This window comes from Ambystoma mexicanum, chromosome 1q (genome assembly GCF_040938575.1).
Source record: "Ambystoma mexicanum isolate Mex_15411 chromosome 1q, UKY_AmexF1_1, whole genome shotgun sequence".
NCBI lineage: Eukaryota > Metazoa > Chordata > Amphibia > Caudata > Ambystomatidae > Ambystoma > Ambystoma mexicanum.
Window position 1 is genome coordinate 591,111,743 of NC_090922.1, and position 27,881 is coordinate 591,139,623.

The 27,881-nt window shown below is 47.9% G+C and overlaps 1 protein-coding gene across 5 annotated transcripts in view; it reads left to right on the plus strand.

The window, feature by feature from the left end:
* The window catches only part of RABGAP1L (RAB GTPase activating protein 1 like), a 3,056,406-nt gene that overhangs the window by 2,993,018 nt on the left and 35,507 nt on the right, over positions 1–27,881 (plus strand). For all 5 annotated transcript variants that reach the window (XM_069641102.1, XM_069641106.1, XM_069641103.1 and 2 more), the window contains one exon: positions 12,140–12,250. In XM_069641102.1, coding sequence (XP_069497203.1) covers positions 12,140–12,250 — 111 coding nt within the window. The remainder of the gene's footprint in view (positions 1–12,139; positions 12,251–27,881) is intronic.

Genomic DNA, 27,881 nt, shown 5'->3' on the forward strand with positions numbered 1-27,881 from the left:
GCATTTCCCCTCTTCCGACACATCCTAATTTTCTTCCTTAGACAAAGGATCCTGGTACAACCCAAGGATGAATATTTGGACAAGGATGTAATTGACTAAGCTAGTGAGTCTGGTCTCTTTCCTCTCCTCACTAAATCTGGTAGGAAGAAGTTTAAAAATGACATCCTGGTCTCCAACCCAGGCCTCCCTATCGCTGACACCTATACCAGTGCCTCCTCCAGGTAAACCCTCACCGACATCCTTTTTGTTGTTCCCTCGCCAGACCTGTGGACTCTTCATTTGGTCTCTGTGCTGTCTCCTTTCTCTTCTTCTCCCATTAATGGTGGCACACAGTGGGAGGCCCTCCTGGCTCCCTTCCACCCCTCTTAGGTCATCATTAATGTTTACCTGAATGGTACCGTCTTGGTCCAAGACCCTCAGGCCAACCTTCTCCTCTTTAATAGACGCTTTCCGTGCCTCATCAATTTCCTTTCCTCTCCTGCTGTCCTCTCTCTTCCCCCCCACAGCTTCCTTACCTTCCCCCTGCTGTCTCCTCCTTGGCTACCTTGCCCTCCCCCCCCTCAGGCTTCTTCTACACCTTCGCACGGCTCACATCTGATTTGTACCCCTCCCCGGAAGTCTTTCAAGGACGGCAACCTTCTCCATATTGCCACTCTCAACTCTCGCTCAACTGTCAAACACTCCGCTGACATCTGCCGCCTCCTCCTCTCCGCGCCCATATACAACCGTTCCGAAGGGGGTGTAGCCCTGATCTTCCCGAAGTGGGTTCCTGCCTCTGTCATTCCCATGCAGGCCTACTCCTCTTTCAAATGCCTCGTCTGCAGGCTCTCTCTCTCTCCTGGCCATTCCCTTACTGTGGCTACCATCTATCGGCCACCCGGTCTGATCTCCTCCTTCCTCTCAGAGTGGGTGGACCTCTCCTCTTCCCTCCTGGCCTCGACCTCTCAACTCTTCCTTCGTACAGACTTTAACATCCACCTGGATGCTTCCTCTGGACTCTTTCGCGACCTCTGCAACTCTCTCTCTCACTTTCTATTCTCCCCTCTGGCCCGACTCACTCTGCAGGGCACACTGTGGATGTTCTTATCTTTTCAGACCTTCCCCTTTCCATCCCTCTAACCACTCCTCTCTCCTGGAGTGATCACGTTCTCCTTTCCTCCAAGCTCACCCTCTCTACGCCTCAGGCCAAGCCAACTCCAGCACTGCCACCTACCTTCTCGGTTATCCGACCCATGAAGCTTGTATCAGTTGTGGTTTTTTTTCGCTGCCACTTTCTCACCCCTCTTCCTCCCCCTTTGGCTGACTCACACCCTGGCACTGCCCTTTCCATGCTCCACTCTGCTATATCTGATACTCTTGATGTTCTTGCCCCTGTCGTGAGGATCTGCTTGAAGCCCATTGCCAAGTGCAACTCCTGGTATGACTCAGACCTCGTCACCCTTAAACTCAAGTGCATGGTGGCTGAGAGGAAATGGTGTGCTTTCGCTACATCCTCTGACAAACTGGCTGGCTGCCTGCTCCAAAGGCAACACTGGCTCTCTGTCCGCACCAAGAAGAAAGCCCACATCCAAGCCCGTGTCTCTGCGGCATCTAACAACTCGGCCGAACTCTTTAGAATCTGCAAGGAGCTGGCCAATCCTGCTGCAGTCTCTGCCTCTCCTGTCCCCTCCCAGGCACTCTGTACTGCCCTGGCTTCTCATTTCATCTGTAAAACTCAGGACATCCTGCCCTCTCTCTCTCTTCCTCTCCCCCTCCTCGCTCTCCTCCCTCTCCTCCCTGCTCTTCCTCTAGCCCTTCTTCGGCCCCCTCTCCTCCCTCCTTCTCTGCCTTTCCCCTGTTCTCACCAGACAAGGTTTCTAGACAAGTCCGATCTATGAAAGTCTTGTCAAAACAGGTTCGCCCCTGTTCCTCCAAAACTATCAAGGACCACATTGACACTCTGGCTCCTGCTCTGGCTGACTTCTGCAACCACTCCTTCGTCACTGGAGTCTTCCTTTCCCCCCTGAAGCACTCCCTTGTGCACCCTCTTCTTAAGAAACCCTCTGCCGACCGGTCCTGCCCGGCTAATTATCGCCCTGTCTCCATCACTCGTTTCCTGGGCAAATTCCTGGAAGAGCTGGCCATCTCCCAGCTTAATCTTCACACTGAATCTGTTGGTTGTCTCCATGACCATCAGTCTGGCTTCAGAGCTGCCAGGAGCACGGAAACTGCTCCCCTGAACATCGTGAAGACCTGCTCTCGAACCTCTATTCCATCACCCCCTCTGTCCTCATCTTACTTGATCTGTCTTCTGCCTTTGAAACAGTCAACCATGCCATCTTGCTCAACTGTCTCTGTGATAACATGGGTATCACTGATCAGGCCCTGGCTTGGTTTCTATCTCTACCTGTGGTTCTCTCTAAGCCGGACTACTGCAACAGCCTCTTTCTAAATCTGCCTGCCCCTACTCTCCGCTCTCTGCAACTCATCCAAAACAGGACTGCGAGACTTGTCCTTGGCCTTAAGCCCAGGGATCGTATCTCTTCAGGACTGAAATTTCTGCACTGGCTCCTAGTGGCCACGAGGGATTAAGTTCAAAAACCTCTGCATTGTCCACAATGCATGCTGGGGTCTGGGGCCTCAATACCTTCAACTCTCTTTTCCTAAATATCTTCCTTCTCGAGCTCTTCATTCATCCGCCTCCAACTCAGGGTCAGCCGCTTCTCCAAGCAACAAGTTGGTAGTAGATCTCTTTCTTCGGGTGGGGCCACCCTCTGGAACAGCCTCCTTGCCTCTCTGAAACTTGAGGAGAACCGATTCCGGTAACACCTCAAGACCTTCCTCTTTGCTTCTGCTTTCTCTCCTCTCCCCTGCTGATCTCCCCGCTAAAACCGAAACTGCACTGGTCACCTGGCTACCCTCTGATCTCGGGCCCAGGTCCCATCCCCGCCAGTTGCACACCTGCACTGCCCCCCCTTGCACTCGGGGGGGATGTTTCTGTATCCCCACAGCCCCCTACTAGCACTTGGCACCTGATGTCTGCGCTTACCCTGGCACTTACCACTAGCTAGCCGCACTTTTTATTTATTGTTTTTATTTATTTTACTGTTTATCTGATTTACTACACTGCCCCCTTTCCCCCCTGCACTTTTCCCCCTCCCCTGCACTTGCGTGATCCCGATGTTCTCCCTTCCTTGCCTCGCCGCGCCTTGAAACACTTATGTATAGGCTTGTTATAAATGCCATATCATATCCTAGGAATCACAAGACTATTGAGACTCGCCACTCGAACCAGCCCATACCACCCCTGCGGGTTCACCATTTGGCCACCACACTCTAGAGCAGAGGCCCCAAAAAAAGCACTCAATCTATGAAACTGACTGACGTTGTGACCACTTTGCCACATCGCCATCACACAACCCATGTTGCACACCCGCCAAGCTTTCTATTCCCCCTGCCCAGAGCCCACTCCCAGTCTTAAAGGTGCCCTCCTTAATGTACGATCTCTAGGAGCTCACACCATTGACACACACAACCTTCTTCTTGACCATCAGTTAGACTTCCTACTGATCACTGAAACTTGGCTACACCAACCATCGGGCCTCCTGCTAGCCAGGGCCATCCCCCCAGATTACACTATACTCAGGGCTGACCGCCAAGACACATTAGGAGGGGGAGTAGCTATTATAGCAAAAACCTCTCTAGAATTTAGATCTTGCCCACTAGACCCTGTAAACGGCTATGAACATCTCTTTCTCAAACTCACCACCGACCCCATCACCAACCTCCTCATTATCTATAGAGCTCCTAACAATGCCCGCCACCCAGAATCCGATATCCCGCTGCTCATTACCCCCCACCTCAAACCCAATACCAAATTCATTACATTGGGGGACATTAACCTGGGTTTCAACGACAAACTGGACCCTCAAGCTAGTGCATTCTACTTGGCGCTCCACAAAATGCACATAACCCAACATGTTAATTCACCTACTCATTCTAAGGGAAGAATACTGGATTGGATCTTGACATTAAACATCAGCCTATCAATCGAATCCATCACAGAAATCAGTTGGTCGAACCACTATCTAATAACTTTCAACTTAATTATGCAAAGTACTCAGGAGCGTACCTCCACCTACACCCTCCCCCACTGCATTGAGAAATACCTGCAATCTCACAGCAGATAGCCTCATCCCCACTCTAACAGAATCCCTTAAGACCCATCTATCCTCACTCACCAACCCCGTCAACATTACCTCCATCTACCATAACTGCCTCAAGTCCACCATTGATGCAGCAGCCCCACTCAAGACCAAAATACCATGTTCTGCCAAGCGATCCAACTTCTGGTTTAACGAGGAACTGATGGTACTCCAGTGCAACAAACAAGAGCTGGAGCACCTACACAAAGAGGCCTCTTCCATCGCCTCTGCCAATGCATTTCTAGTAGCCAATAAAACCTACAAAACAGCTGTTATAACCCACAAAGCCAATTCGCTAAACACCCGCATAAAAAACGCCTCCTCCAACTCCAAAGAACTATTGTCCATACTCGGAGAATTGGAAGCTCCCATCCACCATCCCCACCATCTCTAGTAAAGCCTTGTGCACAAGCATCCAGAACGCACTTGCCACCAAAATTCTCACACTCCAAAACGAAATACTAGCCAAAAGGAATCTCTTGGCTAGCAAAAGCATACCGCCTTTAGTACCAGACGCAGACACAGATAAAATAGCCATTCAGTTCAAATTCTCCACGATCTCCCAAGACCAGGTCTAAACACCATTTCCACCTTAAGACCATCCAGTTGCAGAGGCGATAGCTTCCCTGCGCATATAGTCAAACTGGGTGCGCACACGCTAACGCCCATTATCACCAATTTGATTAATGCCGCCTTCAACACCAACTCTGTCCCCGCCGGTGTTAAAGAAGCATGGGTCACCCCACTCCTCGAAAAACCAGCTCTCAAACCTACCATACCCACCTACTACCGTCCCATAACCGCATTGCCCTTACTGCTGCCCTTACTGCTAAAAAATAGTTGATAAAATATCTTACTCACAAGTCTAAAACTATTTAGAAAGCAACCATCTGCTAGGAGCCAGTCAATCTGGTTTCCGGCCCAATCATAGTACAGAAACGGCTCTATTAGACCTAAAAATCCAGATGGGCTCCATAAGAGATTCGGGGAATCTGTGCCTCCTCCTCTTACTCGACCTCTCTGCCGCATTTGACTTGGTGGACCATGACAAACTATGTAAAGCGTAAGCAAAAAACTTCAACTTCTCCATTGAAGCCACCCTTTGGGTCAAATCTTTTCTAGCGGAACATACCTCAAGATTATCTGTCGGTAATGAAGCCGCTGATCCAATACCAGTACCACTAGGGGTCCCCCAAGGCTCTTGCCTGTCACCCACTCTTTATATTACCTACAAAAAACTCCTTTTTGCCTCCCTTGATGCCATGTGTCATATACACGAACTTCGCGAACGACACCCAGATCCTCATGCCTATTACGGGAAACCATGAGCTAGATACACAAACACCATTAACAAAGTGTATGCCATTGTCCAAAACTGGATGGCCACCAACAGGTTGTGTCTTAACGATGAAAAACAGAGATCCTCATCGTAGGCTCCCCTTCCAGAATATAAACGCTCCACGCCAACTGTTAAACCAATATCATTAATGGAACACCCATCCCAGTGCGCAAGCAAGTCAGAACACTGGGCGTTCACTTAAGACTCTAACCTTACGATGACCAAACATATCAGTGCCTTCTCATCTGCTACTGCTTACACAGTGAAACTCATTGCACTCAGTCGCCAATTCCTGACCCCACAACACTGCCTCACCTTAGCCCGAGCCCTCATATTATCTAAATTAGATAACTGTAACATTCTCCACAAAGGAACCACAAGCATGAATTTGTCCAAACTTCAACTATTGCAAAACAAAGCCTTACGAGCAGCCTTCGGATTACCCATCCAAGCCAGAATCCTTTTCAAAACGCTTTGTGTCACCCATAAATGCATCACTAAGGTAGCCCCCCACCTCAACAACTCTATCTCCCAAAAAAGGTCCACCATACCACTAGCATCCAACTCTAGCACTCAGTTATTCGTCCCATGGTTCAAGAGCTCTAGGGCAGGGGGGGTAGCTTCCCAGTAGCAGCACTCAAGATCTGGAACTCCCTCCCCACCCACATTAGAAACGAGCCCTCACTCCAGAACTTCGAGTCTCATTAAAACTTGGCTCTTTAACAAATTCTAACCCTTAACTTGTAACATGTCTTGAATATATCACTGCTTACATTGTAACCTCGAAATGTTTCTTACCTGCTTGCACAACCCACCTGCAACCCAATTGCAAATGTGTACTGTAACTAATCTCCCGTCAACTCTGCTTATATTGCAATGTAACTACCCCAGATAAGTAAACTCTCTGTTAACCTACGCCGTGATACCTCCGGGTTTGGGCGTATAACGAATGCTATAAATAAACACTGTAATTCATCATCTCCGCCAACCGGGCTAAATTAGGTCCAAGGATGTTCCCTAAAGGGAACAGCTTTGATCGGGTTCACCATGGTGTGGTGGCTGAATCGAACTCCTCCTGAATAGTTCTGCCTCAGCTCTCCCCTTTCATCCATCATCTCCGTGGATTCGAACTCCAAGGGTTGGGATGCTTTTGGGGATAACATAAATAGTAGCCTGGATAAACTGTTATCCAAATGGAGGAATTTGGAGAGTAACCGTGCTGGATTACCTTCTCCCCACAAAACAGAAACCGTCCCTTTGGCTCTGAACTAACAATACCATAATACCAACCAGGTGGACACCAGAACCCTTATTCCGCAACTCAGCTAATCTAGCTCCTTGGGCTCTGTGGAGTTAGAAACATGCTATCTCTGGAGACGTCCATTTCAGAGGGATCATGAGCACCCATGTGGATAATCACAGCAGGTTCTTTCTCATGGCAAAGGCATGACTCTTAAATCAGCATCTTGTCTGAAGCTACCCCACTGCAGTCTCTTAAACTTAGACATATTCGCCATGGCAACCAACACCAACCTCGCTGGAGCACTCTCATAGGTGGTGGTTTAGGGACAGATGCCTTGTAATTCCCTTGGCTAGATGTGTTTCCATGCCTTCCTGCTCCTCCAAGCTGGGTGCAGCCCCCCTTCTCATTCTACCTTATACCCCCTTCCACTGTTTCTACAGGGGTTCTCCGTCCTTTGTAGTAGCTGACTCTGGGAGGCCTGGAACTCTAAATGGGAGACCCTATGTTGACAGAAACTGTCTGGCCAACTCTAACTAGCAATCCATTGTTGCAGGAGTCTTTTCTTCCTTCGCGCTCTTATTCGAGACAAGGGCTTTTCTGCATGTCTTGGTAGCAGGAGCATCTTCCTGCCTCTGGAGGTGGTTCTCCAATTATTCCAGGTTTCTTTCAAGAACGCCTTTGACTTGAATTTGCTAATATGGGCTTTTATGGAAGCCTGGATGGGGCCAGTCACATTAGGATACGCCAACATGCATCCTCTTCATCACCTTATTCAGCTGCAAACCAGGAAGCACAGCAGACGTGCGCAGCGACAGCACCTACGTCGCGCTGAAGTTGCGTCAAAGTTAAGCCCATCCAAGCCCGTCTGGGCTAAGGACCGGGCAGACGGTCTTGCTCCTCTTGCTGCCCTCAAGCTTACATGGAATGCTATCTTGCAACTTGCACCTTCAGGTACAGCCTTTCCAAGAATTTCCTTAAAGTTGTTCTTATCAGCTCAGTTCAAGAGATAAATAGGAACCTTTTTGCCTGAAACCTTTTTAATAAATGCACTCTCTTGTCGCTTGTGCGGCATTCATCCACAAGTTTTTGTGTGAACACAATCTGAATGTTGTATGCATGACAGAGGTGTGTCTTACAGATACATCTGCGCCCGTTTTGAAGCAGACGCTCCCGGATGAGAATAGTATTATTCATCTTGATCGGAAATGCGCTCCACTCTGGTGGTGGCATAGCAATTATTTTGTCAATTATTCTTTTATTTTCTACCATTCCTTTACCTCACCGTTTGAAAATGGAAGCTCTTTTACTGCGCCTTACTGTATCTACTTCATGTTCTTTACATTTTCTTGTTGTGTATCGTCCTCCTGGCTCCTATTTTTCTTAACCCTTTCCTAGATCTTGAGGTGTCTCGGCAAGTGAAGTTCTCTAACCTGGTGGTGCTAGGGGATTTTAACATTGGGTTCAATCCCCCGCCAGGCCCCGGTGTTGGCCCAATTCATTGAGTCACTACTTGATCTTGGTCTCAAACAGTTTGTTCATGAGCTGACTCACGTGTTAGTTAACATTTTAGATCGCATTTTCTAATTAAACTCTCAGATCCTTGTTTCCTCTGTTAGGCAAGTTCTCTGGTCCGATCACTGCTTAGTACCATTTTCGGTGCAGTTTCTGGTCCCACTAGCTAAATTTCATCCTGTTGCAATTTCGCTGTGAAACTGGCACCCTGTACATCGCAACTTGATGCGGTCTCTGAATAACGATGGGTGTAATATCACTCCAAGTGTCGATCTGTCGTTCTCATCTCATACATTAAGCTCTATGGCTGACCAATTCTCCCCTCTGAAGCTTATTAGACCTCAAAGACGTCCCTCAGAGCCATGGTTTTCAGATGAGTTTAAAGCAGCTTGCATGAAACCTAGGCAAGCTGAACCTATGTGACGCCTCTGCTATGGGCTCGCAAAGAGGATGGCTTTTCGACAGCTCACCAAAGACTATCATACAGCTATCCGGGACGCAAAGCAACGTTTCTTTACTCATTAAGTTGAGATGGCCCTTAACAGTCTAAGGAACTGTTTTCATTGGTCAAATAATTCTCTTCTACCTTGCGCGCTATGCCTAGAGTACTACCCACTGACACTCTTTGCGATTCACTCGCTGATTTTTTTTGTTAAAAAAATCGGTGACTTGTGTAATAATAATCATCTGTGCTGTCAGAGCACTGCCAATATAATTATATGTGAGGTAGGGGACATTGCCTCACATGCATGGTCTCAATTTCCTGAGTTCTCTATGGCAACAGTATCCATTGCTGTTAGTCAGCTCAAGTGTGATGCTCTCTCTGACCCTGTTCCCTGGGATGTATGCAAGCACACCATGCCTGGCATGGTCTCTTAGGTTACTAAGGTAGTTAATCTGTCTTGTCAGTCTGGCTCCATCCAGCTACTGTCACACCAATTCTTAAGAAGCCATTCTGGACTCATCGCTCTTGGCCAATTTTCATCCCGTTTCCCGCCTTCCTTTCTTTTTGAAATTGTTGGAATCTCCTCTTCTTCCTTTCTTGAATCTTCATGTTTCTTTGACCCCTTTCAGCCGGGGCGTGGCACAGAGAGCATTCTGGTGTCCATAGTTGATGATCTGACCATGCTGGTTGACCGAGGTGGAGTGGGAGCCTTGATACTGTTAGATCTTTCAGCTGCTTTTGACACTGTCGACCACTCCACCCTGTTGTCCTAACTGGCCTCGGTGGGCCTCTCTGGGCCCATTCTGGCATGATTTACATGTTTCCTGACTGACATGGGCCAATCACTTTCTCTCCTCCTCATGTGCTTTCCTGTGGTGCTCCCCAAGGCTCCACCTTGTCCCCTATGCTATTTAACACCTATGTTCAGCCTCTTATTTGTCTCCTCTCCTCCTCCGGCTTTTGGTGCTACTCCTATGCCGACACCCAGATTTTGGTTCGCTTAGGTCTTAACCATGCTGAGGTATCGTTGTGCTTGTGAGTGCTTAGCGGCCATGAGGGGATGGATGAACAGCAGTAACTTGCTCAAGCATAATGGGAACAAGACAGAGCTGCTGGTGGTTGGTTCTCCCCCAAATTCTGCTCTATGGACTCCATCTTTCTGGCCTTCTGCGCTGGGTGATTTTACTTGCCACTTTTGATGGCTTTTCGGGCGAGTGTGGTCTGTAAAACGGGCCATTTTCTTTAAGTGCTTGGTATGGTATTGTCATTTCTGCCGAATCATCTATGACCCCTGGTAGTCACCCTGTTAGTTGTAAGTCGTATCAAGTATTGCAATGCCTATCGGCCTTATCCGATGGTTGCGGCTCTTGCAAAATCTTGCTGCCTGGTTGACCACTAACACACGAGACGGATTTCACATTACTCCCGTGCTCCGTTCATTCCACTGACTGCCTGTGGCCAAGAGGAGTGAATTTAAATCTGTCTGGTCCACCGGGCGTACTATTGCCAGGGGGCCGATTACCTTCAAGACAAACTTGCTTCCTATATTCCCAGGCGGCCTCTTAGTTCTGGTAATGCCTGCCTGGCCTCTCACTCTTGGGTGTACTTAGAATCACCTCCAATTTAGGCGCTCACTGAAGACACTTTTGTTTTAGGTTACTAGTGTTGTGGCCCTGTTGTGTGTTTCCCTGCGTCAAGAGGCCCTTGGGTGAACGTGGGTGGTACAAATTTGGTTAACGTAACATAACCTTTAGGGCTACAAACAAGGGTCAGAAAGTCACCTCTTTCTCCCTCAACTGAGGCCTCTGGTGCACCATTTCCCTGGCTTATTCTTTGATGGCCTCTCCTCTTCCTAAGGGACGGGTCAGACAATCCACCAGGGGAATGCCACATCCGGGTCAGTCATGAAGGGAGAGGGTTACATCTGGTTGGACACCTGGTCCACCCCCATCACATTCATGCACCTCTGTCAGTACCATGTGCTGGGCCCAGCCAATCTCCACTTTCTAGAGCGTGTGTAGCGATAATACCCTGATTGCTTATTTCATTACTCTAAGTCCTGTGTCTCGTCACAGTCCGAACACTTCCCTCTCCTTCTCAGGGCCCTGTTGGATTGTGTGTAGGTCAGCCCCATTATACCCTGGGGGACGGGGGAAAAGAAAAAAAATGATTTTTCAGACGAAAGACCGAAGAAAGGCAGACTGCTTTGGCTACCTTTCCTCAGTCTTCTGAAGAATCCTCCCCATCAAAGTAAGGACAGTGACGAGGAAGACGAGGACTAAGTGTAATGATTACCGGTAAGCAAAGCCGGTTCTACGGTTTAGCATATGCATATTCTGTACTCCAAACATAAGTAAATAATATCAACGTATGTTTCATCTCCTTAATTTTGGAAAGGCAGCCAGATCTGTTATAGTAGAAACCTCCCCTTTCCCTTGTCACACCCTCCGAGGGGAAAAAAATAAAGTTTAAGATTGAGTAGTTACCGGAATCCGCTAATTTTCAATGAGGCACCCATTTGCTTGGTTTTTTTGTTATGCTTACTTCTGGTGTGGCTGGTGGAAATGCGGCCTTGTGACAACAGAGGTCTATGACATCACAAGCAGGAAGTCACACGTAAACAAACCAGCTTAACATTTCACAAACCTGATTTATATATGTTGGCAGCTGTCATTTGGTGAGTCTTGAACGCAGGAGCCATTAACATTCTTTGGCAGATAGTGCTCTTCTGTACTTTGGGGCCGTGGGATTGGCAGTCAGGTACTGTAACGCTTCAGAATGCACCCCCTACACTCCCTCTATCCGCCCCCCCCCCTCAACAGCACGGATGAAAACGCATTTCATGTGTTCTCCTGGGGCTGAATCAAAACCTGCACCTTTGTATGGGAAAGTTCAAATGTGTCTCAAAGAATCTGACTTGTTCCCATAGAAAAGTGACCTTCCGATTACTCCCAAGTGTAACTCCAGATGTTCTCTGAAAGAGAGGACCACTTTTCCTTTATTGCTGTGGCAGTGTGTCGCCCGGAGACTAAAGGCACGCAGCCACAAATACCTGCATTAATAAATGTTCGCTGGATTTTTCCTATAAGGTTATTACGTTATTCAAAAATGTACTCGGAATTGAGGTCCCAGGATTGTAGCTCCTAGGAGACAGGTTGATGGCTTTGCTTCCTCCTCAGAAAGCTGTAAATTAATACCCGGAGTCCACGCCAGCCCTCGTGCCTCTGGCTCGCCACTCTGTGGTGTCCTGCAAGTGGTTGTGTAAGCTGCTGCAGGCGCATCACTTGTGCGTTGTGCAGTTGGAGACTTTTGCTCTTCGCTTTCTTTGTTCGCTTTGCATGCTTTTCATCAGTGTGGCCCCCTTTGAGCAGTGCAATATGTAACACGTTATCCTTGTCCCAATTTCTCCATTGCAGAGGGAAAACCGGAGGCTTCAGGAGGCTAGCATGCGGCTGGAGCAGGAGAACGATGACCTGGCTCACGAGCTGGTCACCAGCAAGATCGCCCTGCGCAGTGATCTGGACCAGGTAAGCGAGCTTTGCGCGCGGGGCGGGAGAGGTATCCAGGAGGGCGCAGCAGGGATGAGGCATGGAAGACGGGTCCAAGAAGGCAGAGAGACCTCACACTTAACTCCTTGGGATCTGATCACACTGCTCAAGGATTAAATGGCAGTGCATCATTGCAGTGTAAATGACATGTTACTATTACCCAACTCGGTGCTACTCAGTTATTCATTTTATCGACAGTGTAAGGATGAAAGACAGAGATGGCTCTGGGAGAATTTTAACTTACGCTCGAGGGTTGCACAGAGCTCTTACTCTGTCTCTACCCAGCCTCGTCCACCTTTAGGGGACCGCGCACATTTGCTTATCGTCATAGGCGCTGACGAAGGTGGCCAGTCTCATTTTATTTGGTTTCTTAGTAGGCCTGACCCAAGCATGTCACAAGATGCTGGAGAAACAAGGGAATGGGAAACCATGAAAAGGTAATAGCAGGGTAGTGTTGCAGCTGTACCCGAAGGGCATGGAGGGCCGCGTATGGTGTGATGACTAGAGAGGTACTTAGCAGGCTTTATCCACCAGAGACGATGTGGACCGAGGTGCAGCCTAGGTGCTGACTGTGCGGCTTTCAAACTATTATCTATTTGCGGCATCCTTGCTTGACCACAATAGCGCGATCCCCCGTGCACCAGAGTCCCCATATCTACCAAATGCAGTGGCACTTACCAGCATAGCTCTATATGTTACAACCTACGTGCACCTCTTCATTTGTTATTCATAACGAGCAACATTCCTTTGTCTTGGCTTTTTTACTGTGTGCTAATAATTGAGGAAAAATTAAATCTGCTCATGCATTTCAAAATTATGTGTTGAATTCAAAGTATCCATACGAATACAAAAAAAGGCCTTTAAAAATGATGTCTAAATGGTGGCCTAAATTAAGGCAAATTTCTAAATGCATGTTGAGGCTACAAACTGTGCTACTTAATGGCTTTAAATAGTAGAACCTGAGGAAAAGGAGATTCAATCTTTGTGATGACTTAATCTCGCTACAAAACATGCCTGTAGGCCCGCTAAAATAATGGCTTTTCACATATGGTGTGTGTGCCTCAAAACTGATTTCATTTGGGAAGGAGACAGAAAAACTCACCCACCATCAGTGTTGTCTTTGGATAACTCCCCTCCCTTTGTGGCTTCTGCGGTGGTCCATTCTGCAGCCTGTGTCTCAGTACTCTTTGTTGCCCAATTTCCATGCGCATTAGATGCCAGTGACTTGTGCTCTTGACCCAGCCCTGAAAACAGCCCTGTTTTCACAGCCACACTGGCCGGGGGAGGACTTTCCGAGGCACTCCAAAAAACACCGGCTTCGCCCACTTACAAGCACCCATTTCCTCCCAGGCGGGGCGATCACAAGTGACCGAGAGAATGGAAGGGTTCCTGACTCGTGCCAGCTCAAACACACAGAAAGATGGCACCAGAGGAATTCACAGCTGCCCTCTTTAAGCAGTTCTCTGCAATGTATTTACTGGGCACACTATTGGTGCACTGTACTGACAATGCAACTGTTCATGAATGTTGTGTTTCACTCAATCTAAACTTAATATCACAGTGTCTACGGAGGAATTCCTAAATGTCGGCCTCAGTCTTGGCACAGCAGGGATTAGGGTGCTGCACCCCATAGCTTGCTTCATTACACCCTTGTAACAGCAGAAACGATGAAGCGTCTCAGCCCATCCAGGCTGCCCAAACCCTGCTGCTCTTGTCACACACATTCTACATGCTCGCACACCCAGAGTAACCACACTATAGTTCTGACTACTATAACACAGTCATTTTTTTTCCTGCAGACTGTTCACAGATTTGGAGTTGTAACAGTAGATGTATTGCATGCAAACTCAATCAAAGTTTGCCACAGTCTTGGACTGGGTATTGTACAAAAAGACTGTAGCTAAACGGTCGCATGAACAAAAAAAAAATGGGGTCTGCGGGGGTTTCCCCCACAACCCCCCGCTCACTATACTTTACAGTATAGTGAGCGGGGGGTTGAGGGGGAAAACCCCGCAGACCCCATTTTTTTCCCCCGCAACACCCCGCTCATTATTATACTTTACAGTATAGTGAGCGGGGGCTTGCGGGGGAAACCCCTGCAGCCCCGGTTAAAAAAAAAAGAAAAGGACCCTGCGTCGCCAGTTCTGGATCACGGAAGTGAAAGGGAACTGGCGCCGCAGGGACTCAGCGTGAAGGAAAAGGTAAGTGGGGTTTGTTTATGTTGGGGTGTGGGTGGGGGGTGTGTTGTGGGTGTGGGTATGTACGTGTGTTCGCATTAGAAAGGTGTGAACTTTTGGTGGTTTGCACCTTTCTCATGTGAACTTTCCAGCCGCAGCAAAATTAGCCACGGTCGGATTACGTAGATCCCTTGGACTGCAGTCACATTTCTCCTTAACAGTGATGATTGCAGCTTGCATCAGCTGTATCAAGGACCACAGGATCAACAGTGTCTGGTGCTGGACCCATCTTCCAAAGTTGTACCAGCCAGAATACTCTCCAACCCAACACCGCTTGACACTATGCCAGAAAGTGCCATGGGTGATTGCCCCAACAGGCGGGAGAGGGTGAGGAGGGGTCACAGGAACACTTATCTAGATACTGGTTGAGATTTAAAGGTGACAAAAGGCCAAGGATGAGTAACCTTGTTTGTGGATATAGCTCCCCATTTCCCCCTCCATGTTCTCCTTCCACAGTAACATAAACCCACCTAGTGATATATGATATGGCATTTATAACACGCCTATACACAAGTATTTCAAGGCGCGACGAGCCAAGGGAGGGGGAACAGAGGGAGGACAGAGACAATGATCTTACTAGGCCATGTGACATTGAGATTGCGCAATTGTAGGAGAGCAGGGAGGGGAAAAGTGCCAGGGAAAGGGGAGGGGGGGCAGTGCTGTACATTTGATCAAAACAATAACAATAAGTGCAATCAGCAGGTGGCAGGTGCAAGGGTAAGTGCAGGCAGCAGGTGTCCAAAAGTACAGGTAGGGGTACTGTAGAGTTACAGATACAGACCCAAGTGCAAGGGCTGCCGGGAGGCAGTGCAGCTGTGCAACTGGGAGGTGGGAGAGCAGGGACCTGGGCCCGAAATCAGCTGGGAAGAGGAAGAGAGATAGCAGAAGCAAAGAGGAATGTCTTGAGGTGCTTCCGGAACCGGAGATGGTTCGCCTCAAGTTTCAGAGAGGCATAAAGGCGGTTCCAGAGCGAGGCCCCAGCCAAAGGAAGAGATCTACCACCAACTCATTGCTTGGAGAAGCGACTGACCCTGAGGAAGTTGGAGGTGGAGGAGCGAAGAGCTCAAGTAGGAAGGTATTTACAAAGAGAAAGTTGGAGGCATTGAGGCCGCAGAAGACCTTATGGACAATGCAGAGGGTCTTGAACTTAACCCTCGCAGCCACTGGGAGCCAATGCAGAGATTTCAGTGCTGGAGAGGTACGATCCCTGGCCTTGAGACCAAGGACAAGTCTTGCAGTCCTGTTCTGGATGAGTTGCAGAGGGCGCAGAGTAGAAGCAAGCAGATTTAGAAAGTGGTCGTGTAGGGTAAATGAATGACCTGGAAACAAGTAAAGGGCCCCTGCTTTGTTTGCGCACAAGTTCCAGGACACTCAAGAAGGATGGGGTAAACTGAGGAATACAAAAGCAGTCAGTTGTCCTCTTTGCCATAACACATGATAGGTTTGTCGGCAATAACACAAGAACGATCATGAGAAAAACCAAAGAAAGGTACAAAAGTGCATTGATGTTCAAAACTCGGCTGGGGAGCTCGACGCTAATAAGACTTTTTTAATCGGCTCTTTCCTCGGCATTCAAGTAGCAGATCTGAGTTCCTCATGGTTGCCCACTGTATTGGGCGGAACTGAGAAAAATGGCATCGGCAGTCCCAACTATATGTAGCTACAGCAATACTTTTGTCTTGGCGCATTAGCATTTTGAATTACATGCACGGTCTTGTAAATATTTGACATCACGTATATTTCTAGAGTAACACATTCCTAACAAACGTCACTTAAGGGGAATTTGTAAACATTCAAGATCTTGTAAATATTAGACATCACACTTATTTCAGTTGGGCCAGTACCAGCATGTTACTAAAAGCATTACTTAAACAGACATTTTAATCACGTACTCTTATGTTCCGTCCCTTTTCCTCCATACTGCATGTGGCATCCTCGCTAAGGACGGGAGACGGAACCTTTTTCGCCAGAAAAAACCTTCCCCTTTAAATTTAGAGGCACGCTGGGGTGCGGCCCTGGAAGCATGCGCTCTCCTGACTCTGCCCACTGGCGCCACTCCTCAGCCCCCTTTTCCGTGTCGACGGGAACAGGCCGATTTCACCAGCACTCCTGGGTTTGGCTTCGGCCATGTAATACCACGTGCTGTTCCCCGGATACTTTCTTCTGTCTTTTGTCTTCTTTTATCTATCAGGTGCTCGCTCCTCCCCGGCACATGACTTCAGCGTGCTTCAGCAGGTGTCCAGCCTGCGAGGGGCTCTTCCCTACGTCAGAACCCCACGCTCTTTGCCTCCACTGCCTTGGCCCTGGCCACGGCAGGAAGGGTTGTACCACGTGTGATGCACTTGCAGCGCATGCTCTGAAGAACAGGCTAGCTAGGTGGAGAGAGCTCTTTGAGAAGTCGCCGACAGAGGACTTGAAGGACTTAGTCAGACATAAGCCAAGGCGCAAAGGAGAGATGCTTTTTTCCAGTGCACCCTGCCAGGGCGACTCCTTCCTAGGGAAACACCCGGGCGGAAAGAACCTCTCAGGTTCTCACACCAGCATGGGTACCGAGGCTAGTTTAGCTACCAGCCACCAGGCTGAGGGGTCTGTAGATCCTTCCAGAGATAGTACTGAGGGACTGCAAGGTTCTTTTACAGGGTGTACACCCGAGGGCTACGCCTTTGTACCGGCAACATGTCCGAGGGGGTGCCTTCACGCAGCACTGCCGGCGAAACTGCAGAGGGCGACAGGCCTACCAGGCCTCGGCCTGAGGTGCAGGGTAGGTCTCATGCTCCACCGCCAAGAGCCCTGGAGGAGGCTTGGCCCAGTGACCCAAGCACCACGACTTTGGCACGTGGCACACAGCTCGACAATATGGCCACCGCACTAGACAAGACAGAACAGAGCAGGTGGGAGAAAGAGTTACAAGGTGGGACTGGTGTCAACCAGATACGTGGCCTACAGCTAATCTATCACTATCGCAGGGCAGGTTTACCCCACAACCAGCTAGACAGAGTACGCACCGGCCCCCGCAGCCGCTCACTACCCCGGCAACATCACCTACCACCCCACCAGCCTGTGAGGACAGGTTCTTTGAAAAGTTCCTAACTCTCATGAGATCTCCTCAGATGGGGGCCATCCTCTGGGATGTGATCAGGGACATGCTCCCTCCGGTCCCTCTGCCTGCGCCTATAGTCATTCCTCCTATGGCTCCAGCGCAGTAGTCCTGCTGCCCTTCCTGGCTCCTTCGATTCCGGCTCCCCTGCATCCCACAGTTCAGGCGGTTCCACACCAGCCTCCGCTGAAGACCTCCAGCTCCGGTCTCCACACCGCAGCCCTCGGCGCCCAGCACTACTCCACCCGCTCCGGACCAGCCAGACACTGGTTGGCACAGATGAGGAAGAAGACCCGGACACGCCGTTGTCAGCCAAGGCCTTTGTTAAGATGGATTTCTGAACTCTGACCTGGTGGGCAGAGGTTCAGGAGGCCAGCCTAGTTTCTTGGAACAGGGTAACCTTCTGGACAAGCCAGACCAACAAGGTAGCTTGGCGGAGGTCAAGACTAGGTCTCAGGAGGGGTGAAGGTGACTGAAAGACCTCAATGAGCACACAGAGTAAAGGACACTTACAAATCACTCCCAGTCAGGTGTAGATATATTAAAAATACATATACATTTATTTCAAGGCCTTTGAGTTTCAACACACAAATCAAATCATAGGAATACTATTAAGCCAACACAATCCTATCTAAATACATATATTCAAAACCATTGGGGTCTAAAGGGTTAATGCACGAAATGGGTCCACAACCTAAAAGGGGAAGGAAACAGGCAGTGCAAATAGTCTTTAGTCCCTTCTGCATCCAACACACTCCTAACTAATAGGCAGTCCAATCCCTAAGAAGAGTGGAGCCTAATGCTCAAATGTACATGTAATGCCAGCGCACGCGGTAGTTCAAATTTGAAAAACAGGGTCTCTTCAAGGGGCTGTAGCAACTCAGGAAGGTTGGTTAGGCGATGAAGAATAGGTTCCCACTATTCGAGGAGGGTCTCCACTTGAGGGCAGAGTCAAATCCAAGAGTTGGGAATAGTTCGTTAGTTCACACTAGCAGTTATGTTATGTTATGTTACTTTGCATTTATATAGCGCCTTATGTACCATTGGTATAGTCTCAAGGCGCTGGTAGGTTGAACGCCCTCGGGAACCGAAGTTCAAGTCAGTAGAGAGAGTATAAAGGCGTCAAAGATGCGTGTGCGCACCGTATATGTGTGCTGCAGGTGTAGCATTCATGTGGAGGCAGCTTCTTAGCATTAGGTGTGGTGGTTGAGGAGTATGTGTTCGTTCTGGCCGGATTATCCAGATCGATTGAGGCTGCATTAGGCCTGAGGAGAACGCCGGCTGGAGGGTGTAACCAGCAGTGTTTAGTTAGAGTGATGTGTAGTATGAGGAAGATGTTGGTATGAGAACAGCTATACCGAATGGTGTCATAGTATCGCTGTGTTCTAGTTGGGTGATGGTGTAAAAGAAGAGAGTAAGCGTGGTGATGTGAAATGATGCGTATGAGATCGGATTATATCTACATACTTCCTAATTCGTCGCTCATGCGTTCGTTCGATCATGCATTCAACTGCACTAAGGAATCACCGGCTCTACTAGCTGGTACTTCGTCTGGTCTGCGCACACATACTTCTGATCTATACCCAGGTGCCTGCTCTACATACACACACACACACGTCTGCTCTACACACACACGCGTGCATGTCTGTTCCACGTCAGCTCTATACACAAACACATATACGCGCGTCCGCTCTACACACACATACGTCTGTTCTACACATACACGTCCGCTCTATACACACTCACACGTCCGCTCTATACACACAGATGTCCGCTCTATACATACACATGTTTGCTCTACACATACAGACATGTCTGCTCTACACACGCACACCCGTCCGCGCTACTTACACATACACGTCCGTTCTACATATACATACGTCCGCACTACACACTCCTGTTCACTTTACACACACTCCGGTTCGCTTTACACACACCCATGTCCGCTCTACACCTACATCTATACATCTGCTCTATATACACACATACGTCTGCTCCACACATGCACACGTCTGTACTACACATACATACGTCTGCTCCAGACACATACATACACACACGTCCGATCTACAGACACACATCCATGTGCGCTCTACGCCTGCATGTCCGCTCTACACGCACACGTCCGCTCTATACACACGCACACATCCATTCTAAACACACACACGTCCGTTCTGTACACACGTAAGTTCGCTCTACACATGTACACACGTTCGTTCTACACGTGCATACACGTCCGCTCTATACATACAGACGTCTGCTCCACACATGCACACACGTCTGCTCTACACACGCACACACGTCCGTGCTACATACACATCCATGTCCGTTCTACATACACATACGTCACGCTCTACAGACATCTATGTCCGCTTTACACACATCCACGTCCGCTCTACACCCACACACATAAGTCTGCTCAAAGCACACATACATCTGCTCTACACACACACACATCTGCTCTACACACACACACGTCCGCTCTACACAACACACAACACACGTCCGCTTTACAGACACACATACATCTGTTCTGCTCGCATACCTACGTCCGCTCTATACATACTCACGTCCGCACTGCACACACCCACGTCCGCTCTACACACATAATTCCGTTTTACAATGTACGTCCGCTCCACACTCATACGACAGCTATACGTACATACGTCATCTCGACGCATTCGTGCGCTCCACACACTCTCTCTACGCACTCGTCTGCTCCACATATCCGTCCGCTCCATATACCCGTCCGCACGACACACCCGTCGGTACACGTCGGCTCCACGCACACATTCCCTCAGGGCACCCATCTGTTCCGCGCATCCATCCGCTCCATGCGCTTAACCGCTTCGCGCACTCAGTCGCTCAGCGCACTCATTTGCTCTGTGCGCACATGCGCTCAGCGCACTCATTTGCTCGATACGTTGGTTCGCTCTATGCGCTTGTTCGCCCTTATAGGTTCATCCGTTCTTATACACTCATTCGCTCAATATATTCGTACGCTCTATACGCTCGCCTGCTCAATACACTCATCCATTCAATATTTTCATCTGCTCTACATATTTATCAGTCCCTTGTGCTCATGCGGGTTTATACCTCCCTCAGTGCTTATACATTCATTCGCTCTATACAATCATCCGTTTGGTACATCAGTTCAGTCATTTGGTCTAGACGTTTCTCTGTCCTATTCAATCGTCTGGTTTATGCCTTCATCGCCTCCACGCAACGTTCCCGTTTATGCGTTTGTCCGCTCTAAACATTCATTGGTTTTATACATTTGCTTTACTCATCTTGTTGATATTTCGCTGTTATGACCTATTCACGTTGTTCTTTAGTTTACATTGGTGGTTATTGGTTGTCGATTTCTCGCTTGGATCTTGATGTTATACTATTATTTGTCATATTGCAGTTCGAGATCTAGTAGTTTGTTGGGCTGGTAATATTGCAGTGGTGTTATTCAGTTTGAGTTAGTTTTAGCACAGGGTTGGTTTTAGGGGAAGAGCCAAGTTTTCAATAGTTTGCGGAAGGATATTAGATACTCTGTTAGGCGGATGTGGGGTGGCAGCGTGTTCCACAGCTTGGGGGCCAAGGCTGAGAATGATGACCCACCTAACTTGACTGAGTTTGTTTTAGGTACGACCAGGAGGGCGGCCGAGCTAGATCTTAGAGTGCGTGGTGGGTGATAAGGTTTTAGCTTATCTTGAAGATATTGAGGTCCGGTTTTATGCAGCGCTCGGTGAGAAATGCATAGGGTTTTGAAAGACACCCTTCGGGCTACTGGAAGCCAGTGTAGAGTTTTGAGAGCAGGGGAGATGTGGTCCCTTGGTCCGAGTGCAAGTAGTAGTTTGGCTGCTGCGTTTTGAGCTCTTTGTAGTTTATTCAGCTGGTAGGTGTGGATTCCAAGGTAGAGTGGGTTGGCGTAGTCTAGTCTTGATATGACAATTGCTTGGACTGCGGAGAGTCTGTTGGGAAAGGAGAGGTATGGAAAGATGCGCCTGAGAGTTTTAAGGTGGTAATGGCAGGACTTTGAGACATTGTTGACTTGGCACGAGAGTGTTAGGTCAGAGTCAAGAGTGCATCCAAGGTTTTTTACAGATTTAGAGGGGGTTGGAGACTTGCCCATGGTTGATGGCCAGGGTAGTGGGTGTGGAAGAAGTTCAGAGTTGCCACATACCAGGATTTCTGTTTTGGAAGGGTTTAGCAGAAGGTGGTTTTTGGTCATCCAGAGCTCTATGTCGAGGAGGCAGGAAGTGAGCTCTGGTCGGCAGTAGGGTTTTGAGTTCAGGAATTTTAGAATTAGTTGGGTGTCGTCGGCATAGTTGTAGCACAGGATGTTGTGTGAGCGAATTATTGGTGGGAGGGTGATCAAGTAGAGATTGAATAGGAGTGCCGATAGGCACGCTCCTTGTGGAACTCCAGTGTCGACTGGTCGCGTTTGTGAGGAGTAGGTGGAGAGTATCATTATTTGGTGCCTATCTTTGAGGAAAGAAGCTATCCATTTTAGAGCGGTTCCACGAATTCCTAGGGAGTGGAGGCGGTCTAGGAGGATTGAGTGGTTGATTGTGTCGAAGGCGGCTGATAGGTCGAGGAGGATTAATGCAGCGCATCCTGAGGCGTCTGCCGTGTTTTTAAGGTCAACCCAGATAGAGGTTAGGGTGGTTTCGGTTCCGTGTCGGGCTCTGAAACCGGATTGGGCGGGATCAAGAAGATTGTTGGATTCGACAAAGGCATTTAGTTGGGCGTAGGCAGATCGGTCGATGAGTTTTGCAAGGAATCTTGTGTTTGAGATGGGGCGGTAGTTTTTGGGGTCGAGAGGATTGAGGGATGGTTTTTTTAATAGGGGTTTGACATGAACAGTTTTGAATGCGTCTGGAAAGATTCCTGATGTGAGTGAGTCATTTATGATGGTTCTTGCGTGTTCTCCTGCGCAGGTAGATGCAAATATTTCTTTAAGGGTTGATGCCGGGCATGGATCAAGCGGGGAGCCGGATGGTTTTCGGGCGGAAAGGAGTTTGCGAAATTGGTCTGCTGATATGGGACTAAATGAGCCAAATGTTGGTTGGCTGGAGGTCGTTGGCGGTTGGGTGACTGGTGTGGACGGTGGGTTGGTTGGGGGATATAAGAGAGCAAGTTTGTTTGTTAGGTTGCTTGTTCTTTCGAGGGCTGTGGTGTAAAAGTGGAGAGAGAGTGAGTCGCACAGCGATTGAGAGGGTGTCGGTGTGGAGGCGGTGCATGATGGTTTGGTGAATTCGGAGATGATTTTGTGGAGTTCTTTGCTGGGGTTTTTGCAGTTTAGAATTCGGAAGTTGTAATGGGCTTTTTTTGCTTTTCGGATTTCAGCCTTGTATTGGCGGAGATGCCGGGCTAAGTTGGATCTGTTCAGGGGAGTTTTGTCTTTCCGCCATTTACGTTCGAGGTATTTGTATAGTTGTTTACTGGTTTTCAGCTCAGGGGTGAACCATCTAGGAAAATGGCCACAGCGGGCTGATGGTTTGCAGGTTGGTGTGAGTCGAGTTAGAGGGGTGTTGAGCCAAGAGTCAAAGGCATCAGGGTTTAGTTGATTATTGGATAGGTAGGTAGGCGGGGGAGACTGGAGGAGTGCGTTGGCTAGGTCAGGAAGGATTATTAGTTTCTTCCAGGATTTGCGTATAGTCAGTGTTTCTGGTTCGGGTACAGGTGTTGGAGTGGGAGAGCGTATAGTGAATGAAACGATGGAGTGGTCGGACCAGATGATAGGGATTGGGGGATTTAGGTGAATCTGGTTGTGGGAGGTGAAGATGGCATCTAGAGTGTGTCCTTTATGGTGGGTTGGGCCGTTTATGTGGGGATGGAGGTTGATTGCGTCTAGGCCGTCAACAAGAGAGTGTGTCATAGGGTTGGCTGGGATGTCGAACCATATGTTGAAATCTCCCACAAGGGTGAGGTTGGGATGGTTTAGTTGGAGTGCAGAAGTAGAGTCGCAGAGGTTGTTTGAGAATTGTCTGTCGTAGCCAGGGGGTCTGTAAATTAATAGAGAGCTGTGGGAGAGTGAGGGGGAGAGCGATAGTTTAACTAGGAGTGATTCGCAGGAAGGGATGGCTGGTTTGTTGTCGATGATTGAGGCGTGGAGGTGAATTTTAAATGCGAATGCTATTCCACCTCCTCTAGAGGGACGGTTCAGAGGGATGAGGGAGTAGTCTGGGGGGAACGCTTCGTTGGCTATAGGGGCGAAGTCGTCAGAGAGCCAGGTTTCGGTAATGAAAACCAGGTCAGGTTTGTCAGAAGCGAGGAGGTCATAGATGCTGTGTCTGTTTTTTGCTACGGATCGGGCGTTGACTAGTATGCACTTCACTTCGGTAGGAGAGGTCGATGTGGGAGTTGCCGAGATGGGTGAGAGCGGGGGGGAGGGTGGAGAGAGGGCTGCCAGAGGGGTGCAGTGGTTGATGGATGATGGGAAGAGTGGGCGGGCGGAGGAAGTGTTGGGTATTGAGCTGGAGTGGGTGAGTATATGGGTTGGTCTGTTGCGGTTTGGTCTAGGGGATTTTAAGGTGGGGTGTGTTGGGTAAAGAGTTTCAGCAGCGGGTGGTGAGAAATCGAGGAAGAGGGGTTTCAAGCTGGGTGAGGCGTAGGGTGAGAGTGGAGAAAGGGGGGCTAGGGTGGTGGATCGAGACAGGAGAGGGGATGAGTGGTGGGAGATTGAGGGGGACCAGGTACGTTTCCTTTTTCGTGTCTTTGTTGTGAGTGGTGAGTGCGTGAGGGTAGGGGGGTCGGAGGGCGAGAGGCATGAGGCTTCTGTTCTTGCTAGGGCTAGGCGTGCAGTTTTTAGGGAAAGGAAGGCGTGTGGTTGTGGCCGGATGGAGGTGGGTGTAGCTGGGGGGGATGATGGTTGGATGGTTGCCGGGCTGGGTGTATTTGGCAGGGTTGTGTGAGGAGGGTGTGTGATTATGGTAGGCTGATCGGGGTGGTTCGTAGGAGTGGTGGTCTTGGGGTGGGTGGCACGCCATTGTGCGCCTCTGGCTTGGTGTTTGGTGAGGGGAAGGGAGTGAGATGGGGTGGAGGGTTGGAAGGTTGGAGGTGGTGACAAGAGGTGGGGTTGGGTGGAAGGGGCTGGTGGTGCCCATTGGTCGGATCCGGTGGACCTTCGTGGTATGGGAGTGCTCATGGTTAAGCTAGGAGGTGCTACTGGGTAGGTTTAGTTTTTAGATTAGACTTTGTACAGAGATGGTGCCGGGCACACTTCAGGTTAAACTTTGGACAGGGAGGAAATTGGGCACACTTCTAGATGTAGCTTTGACACTTCAAGAATCGACTTTGTACACGGAGGGTATTGGGCACACTTCTAAATGCGACTTTGCACAACTATGCTATTGATCCCACTTTACAAAATCAGTTTTCCCACAAATATGCTATTAGGCACACTTCCTAAATGCAATTTCTCACAACTATGCTATTCGGCACACTTCCTAAATTCAATTTCTCGCAACTATGCTATTCGGCACACTTTCTAAATTCAATTTCTTCACAACTATGCTGTTCAGCACACTATGCAAATTCAATTTTCCCAAAAAGTCAGTTTTCCCACAAATATGCTATTAGGCACACTTTCTAAATTGAGATTCTCCACAAATATGCTATTAGGCACACTTTCTAAATTGAGATTCTCCACAACTATGCTATTAGGCACACTTTACAAATTCAATTTTCCTACAAATAAGCTATTGGGCACATTTTCTAAATTCAGTTTCTCCACAACTATGCTATTAAGCACACTTTACAAAATCAGTTTTCCTACAAATATGCTATTAGGCACACAATCTAAATGCGGTTATCCACCCAAAATGCTATTAGGCACACTTTCTGAATGCAATTATGGACCCAAAATGCTACTAGGCACACTTTCTAAAGGCAATTGTCTAATCAAGATGCTATTAGGCACACTTTCTGAATGCGGTTACCCACCCAAAATGCTATTAGGCACACTTTCAAAAAAGCGGTTACCCACCCAAAATGCTATTAGGCACACTTTCTAAATGCAATTGTCTAATCAAGATGCTATTAGGCACACTTTAAAAAAAAGGGGTTACCCACCCAAAATGCTATTAGGCACACTTTCTAAATGCAATTGTCTAATCAAGATGCTATTAGGCACACTTTCTGAATGCGGTTATGGACCCAAAATGCTAATAGGCACACTTTCTAAATGCAGTTATCCACCCAAATGCTATTAGGCACACTTTCTAAATGCTGTTATCCACCCAAATGCTATTAGGCACACTTTCTAAATGCAGTTATCCACCCAAATGCTATTAGGCACACTTTCTAAATGCAGTTATCCACCCAAATGCTATTAGGCACACTTTCTAAATGCAATTGTCTAATCAAGATGCTATTAGGCACACTTTCTGAATGCGGTTACCCACCCAAAATGCTATTAGGCACACTTTCAAAAAAGCGGTTACCCACCCAAAATGCTATTAGGCACACTTTCTAAATGCAATTGTCTAATCAAGATGCTATTAGGCACACTTTCAAAAAAAGGGGTTACCCACCCAAAATGCTATTAGGCACACTTTCTAAATGCAATTGTCTAATCAAGATGCTATTAGGCACACTTTATGAATGCGGTTATGGACCCAAAATGCTAATAGGCACACTTTCTAAATGCAGTTATCCACCCAAATGCTATTAGGCACACTTTCTAAATGCTGTTATCCACCCAAATGCTATTAGGCACACTTTCTAAATGCAGTTATCCACCCAAATGCTATTAGGCACACTTTCTAAATGCAGTTATCCACCCAAATGCTATTAGGCACATTTTCTAAATGCAATTGTCTAATCAAGATGCTATTAGGCACACTTTCTGAATGCAGTTATGTACCCAAAATGCTAATAGGCACACTTTCTAAATGCAGTTATCCACCTAATTGCTATTAGGCACAATTTCTAAATGCAGTTATCCACCCAAATGCTATTAGGCAAACTTTCTAAATGCAGTTATCCACCCAAATGCTATTAGGCACACTTTCTAAATGCTGTTATCCACCCAAATGCTATTAGGCACACTTTCTAAATGCAGTTATCCACCCAAATGCTATTAGGCACACTTTCTAAATGCGGTTATCCACCCAAAATGCTATTAGGCACACTTTCTAAATGCAGTTATCCACCCAAATGCTATTAGGCACACAATCTAAGTGTGGTTATCCACCCAAAATGCTATTGGGCACACTTTCTAAATGCAATTGTCCACCCAAATGCTATTAGGCACACTTTCTAAATGAAGTTCTCCCCCCAAATGCTATTAGGCACACAATCTAAGTGCGGTTACCCACCCAAAATGGTATTAGGCACACTTTCTAAATGCAATTGTCTAATCAAGATGCTATTAGGCACACTTTCTGAATGCGGTTACCCACCCAATATGCTATTAGGCACACTTTCTAAATGCAGTTATCCATCCAAATGCTATTAGGCACACTTTCTAAATGCGGTTATCCACCAAAAATGCTATTAGGCACACTTTCTGAATGCAATTGTCCACCCTAATGCTAATAGGCACACTTTCTAAATGCAATTGTCCACCCAAATGCTAATAGGCACACTTTCTAAATGCAATTGTCCACCCAAATGCTATTAGGCACACTTTCTAAAGGTTACCAAAATGCTAGTAGGCACACTTTCTAAATGCAATTGTCCACCCAAATGCTAATAGGCACACTTTCTAAATGCAATTGTCTAATCAAGATGCTATTAGGCACACTTTCTGAATGCAGTTATGGACCCAAAATGCTAGTAGGCACACTTTCTAAATGCAATTGTCCACCCAAATGCTATTAGGCACACAATCTAAGTGCGGTTACCCACCCAAAATGGTATTAGGCACACTTTCTAAATGCAATTGTCTAATCAAGATGCTATTAGGCACACTTTCTGAATGCGGTTACCTACCCAAAATGCTATTAGGTACACTTTCTAAATGCAATTGTCTAGTCAAGATGCTATTAGGCACACTTTCTGAATGCGGTTACCCACCCAAAATGCTATTAGGCACACTTTCTAAATGCAATTGTCTAATCAAGATGCTATTAGGCATACTTTCTGAATGCGGTTACCCACCCAATATGCTATTAGGCACACTTTCTAAATGCAGTTATCCATCCAAATGCTATTAGGCACACTTTCTAAATGCGGTTATCCACCCAAAATGCTATTAGGCACACTTTCTGAATGCAATTGTCCACCCTAATGCTAATAGGCACACTTTCTAAATGCAATTGTCCACCCAAATGCTATT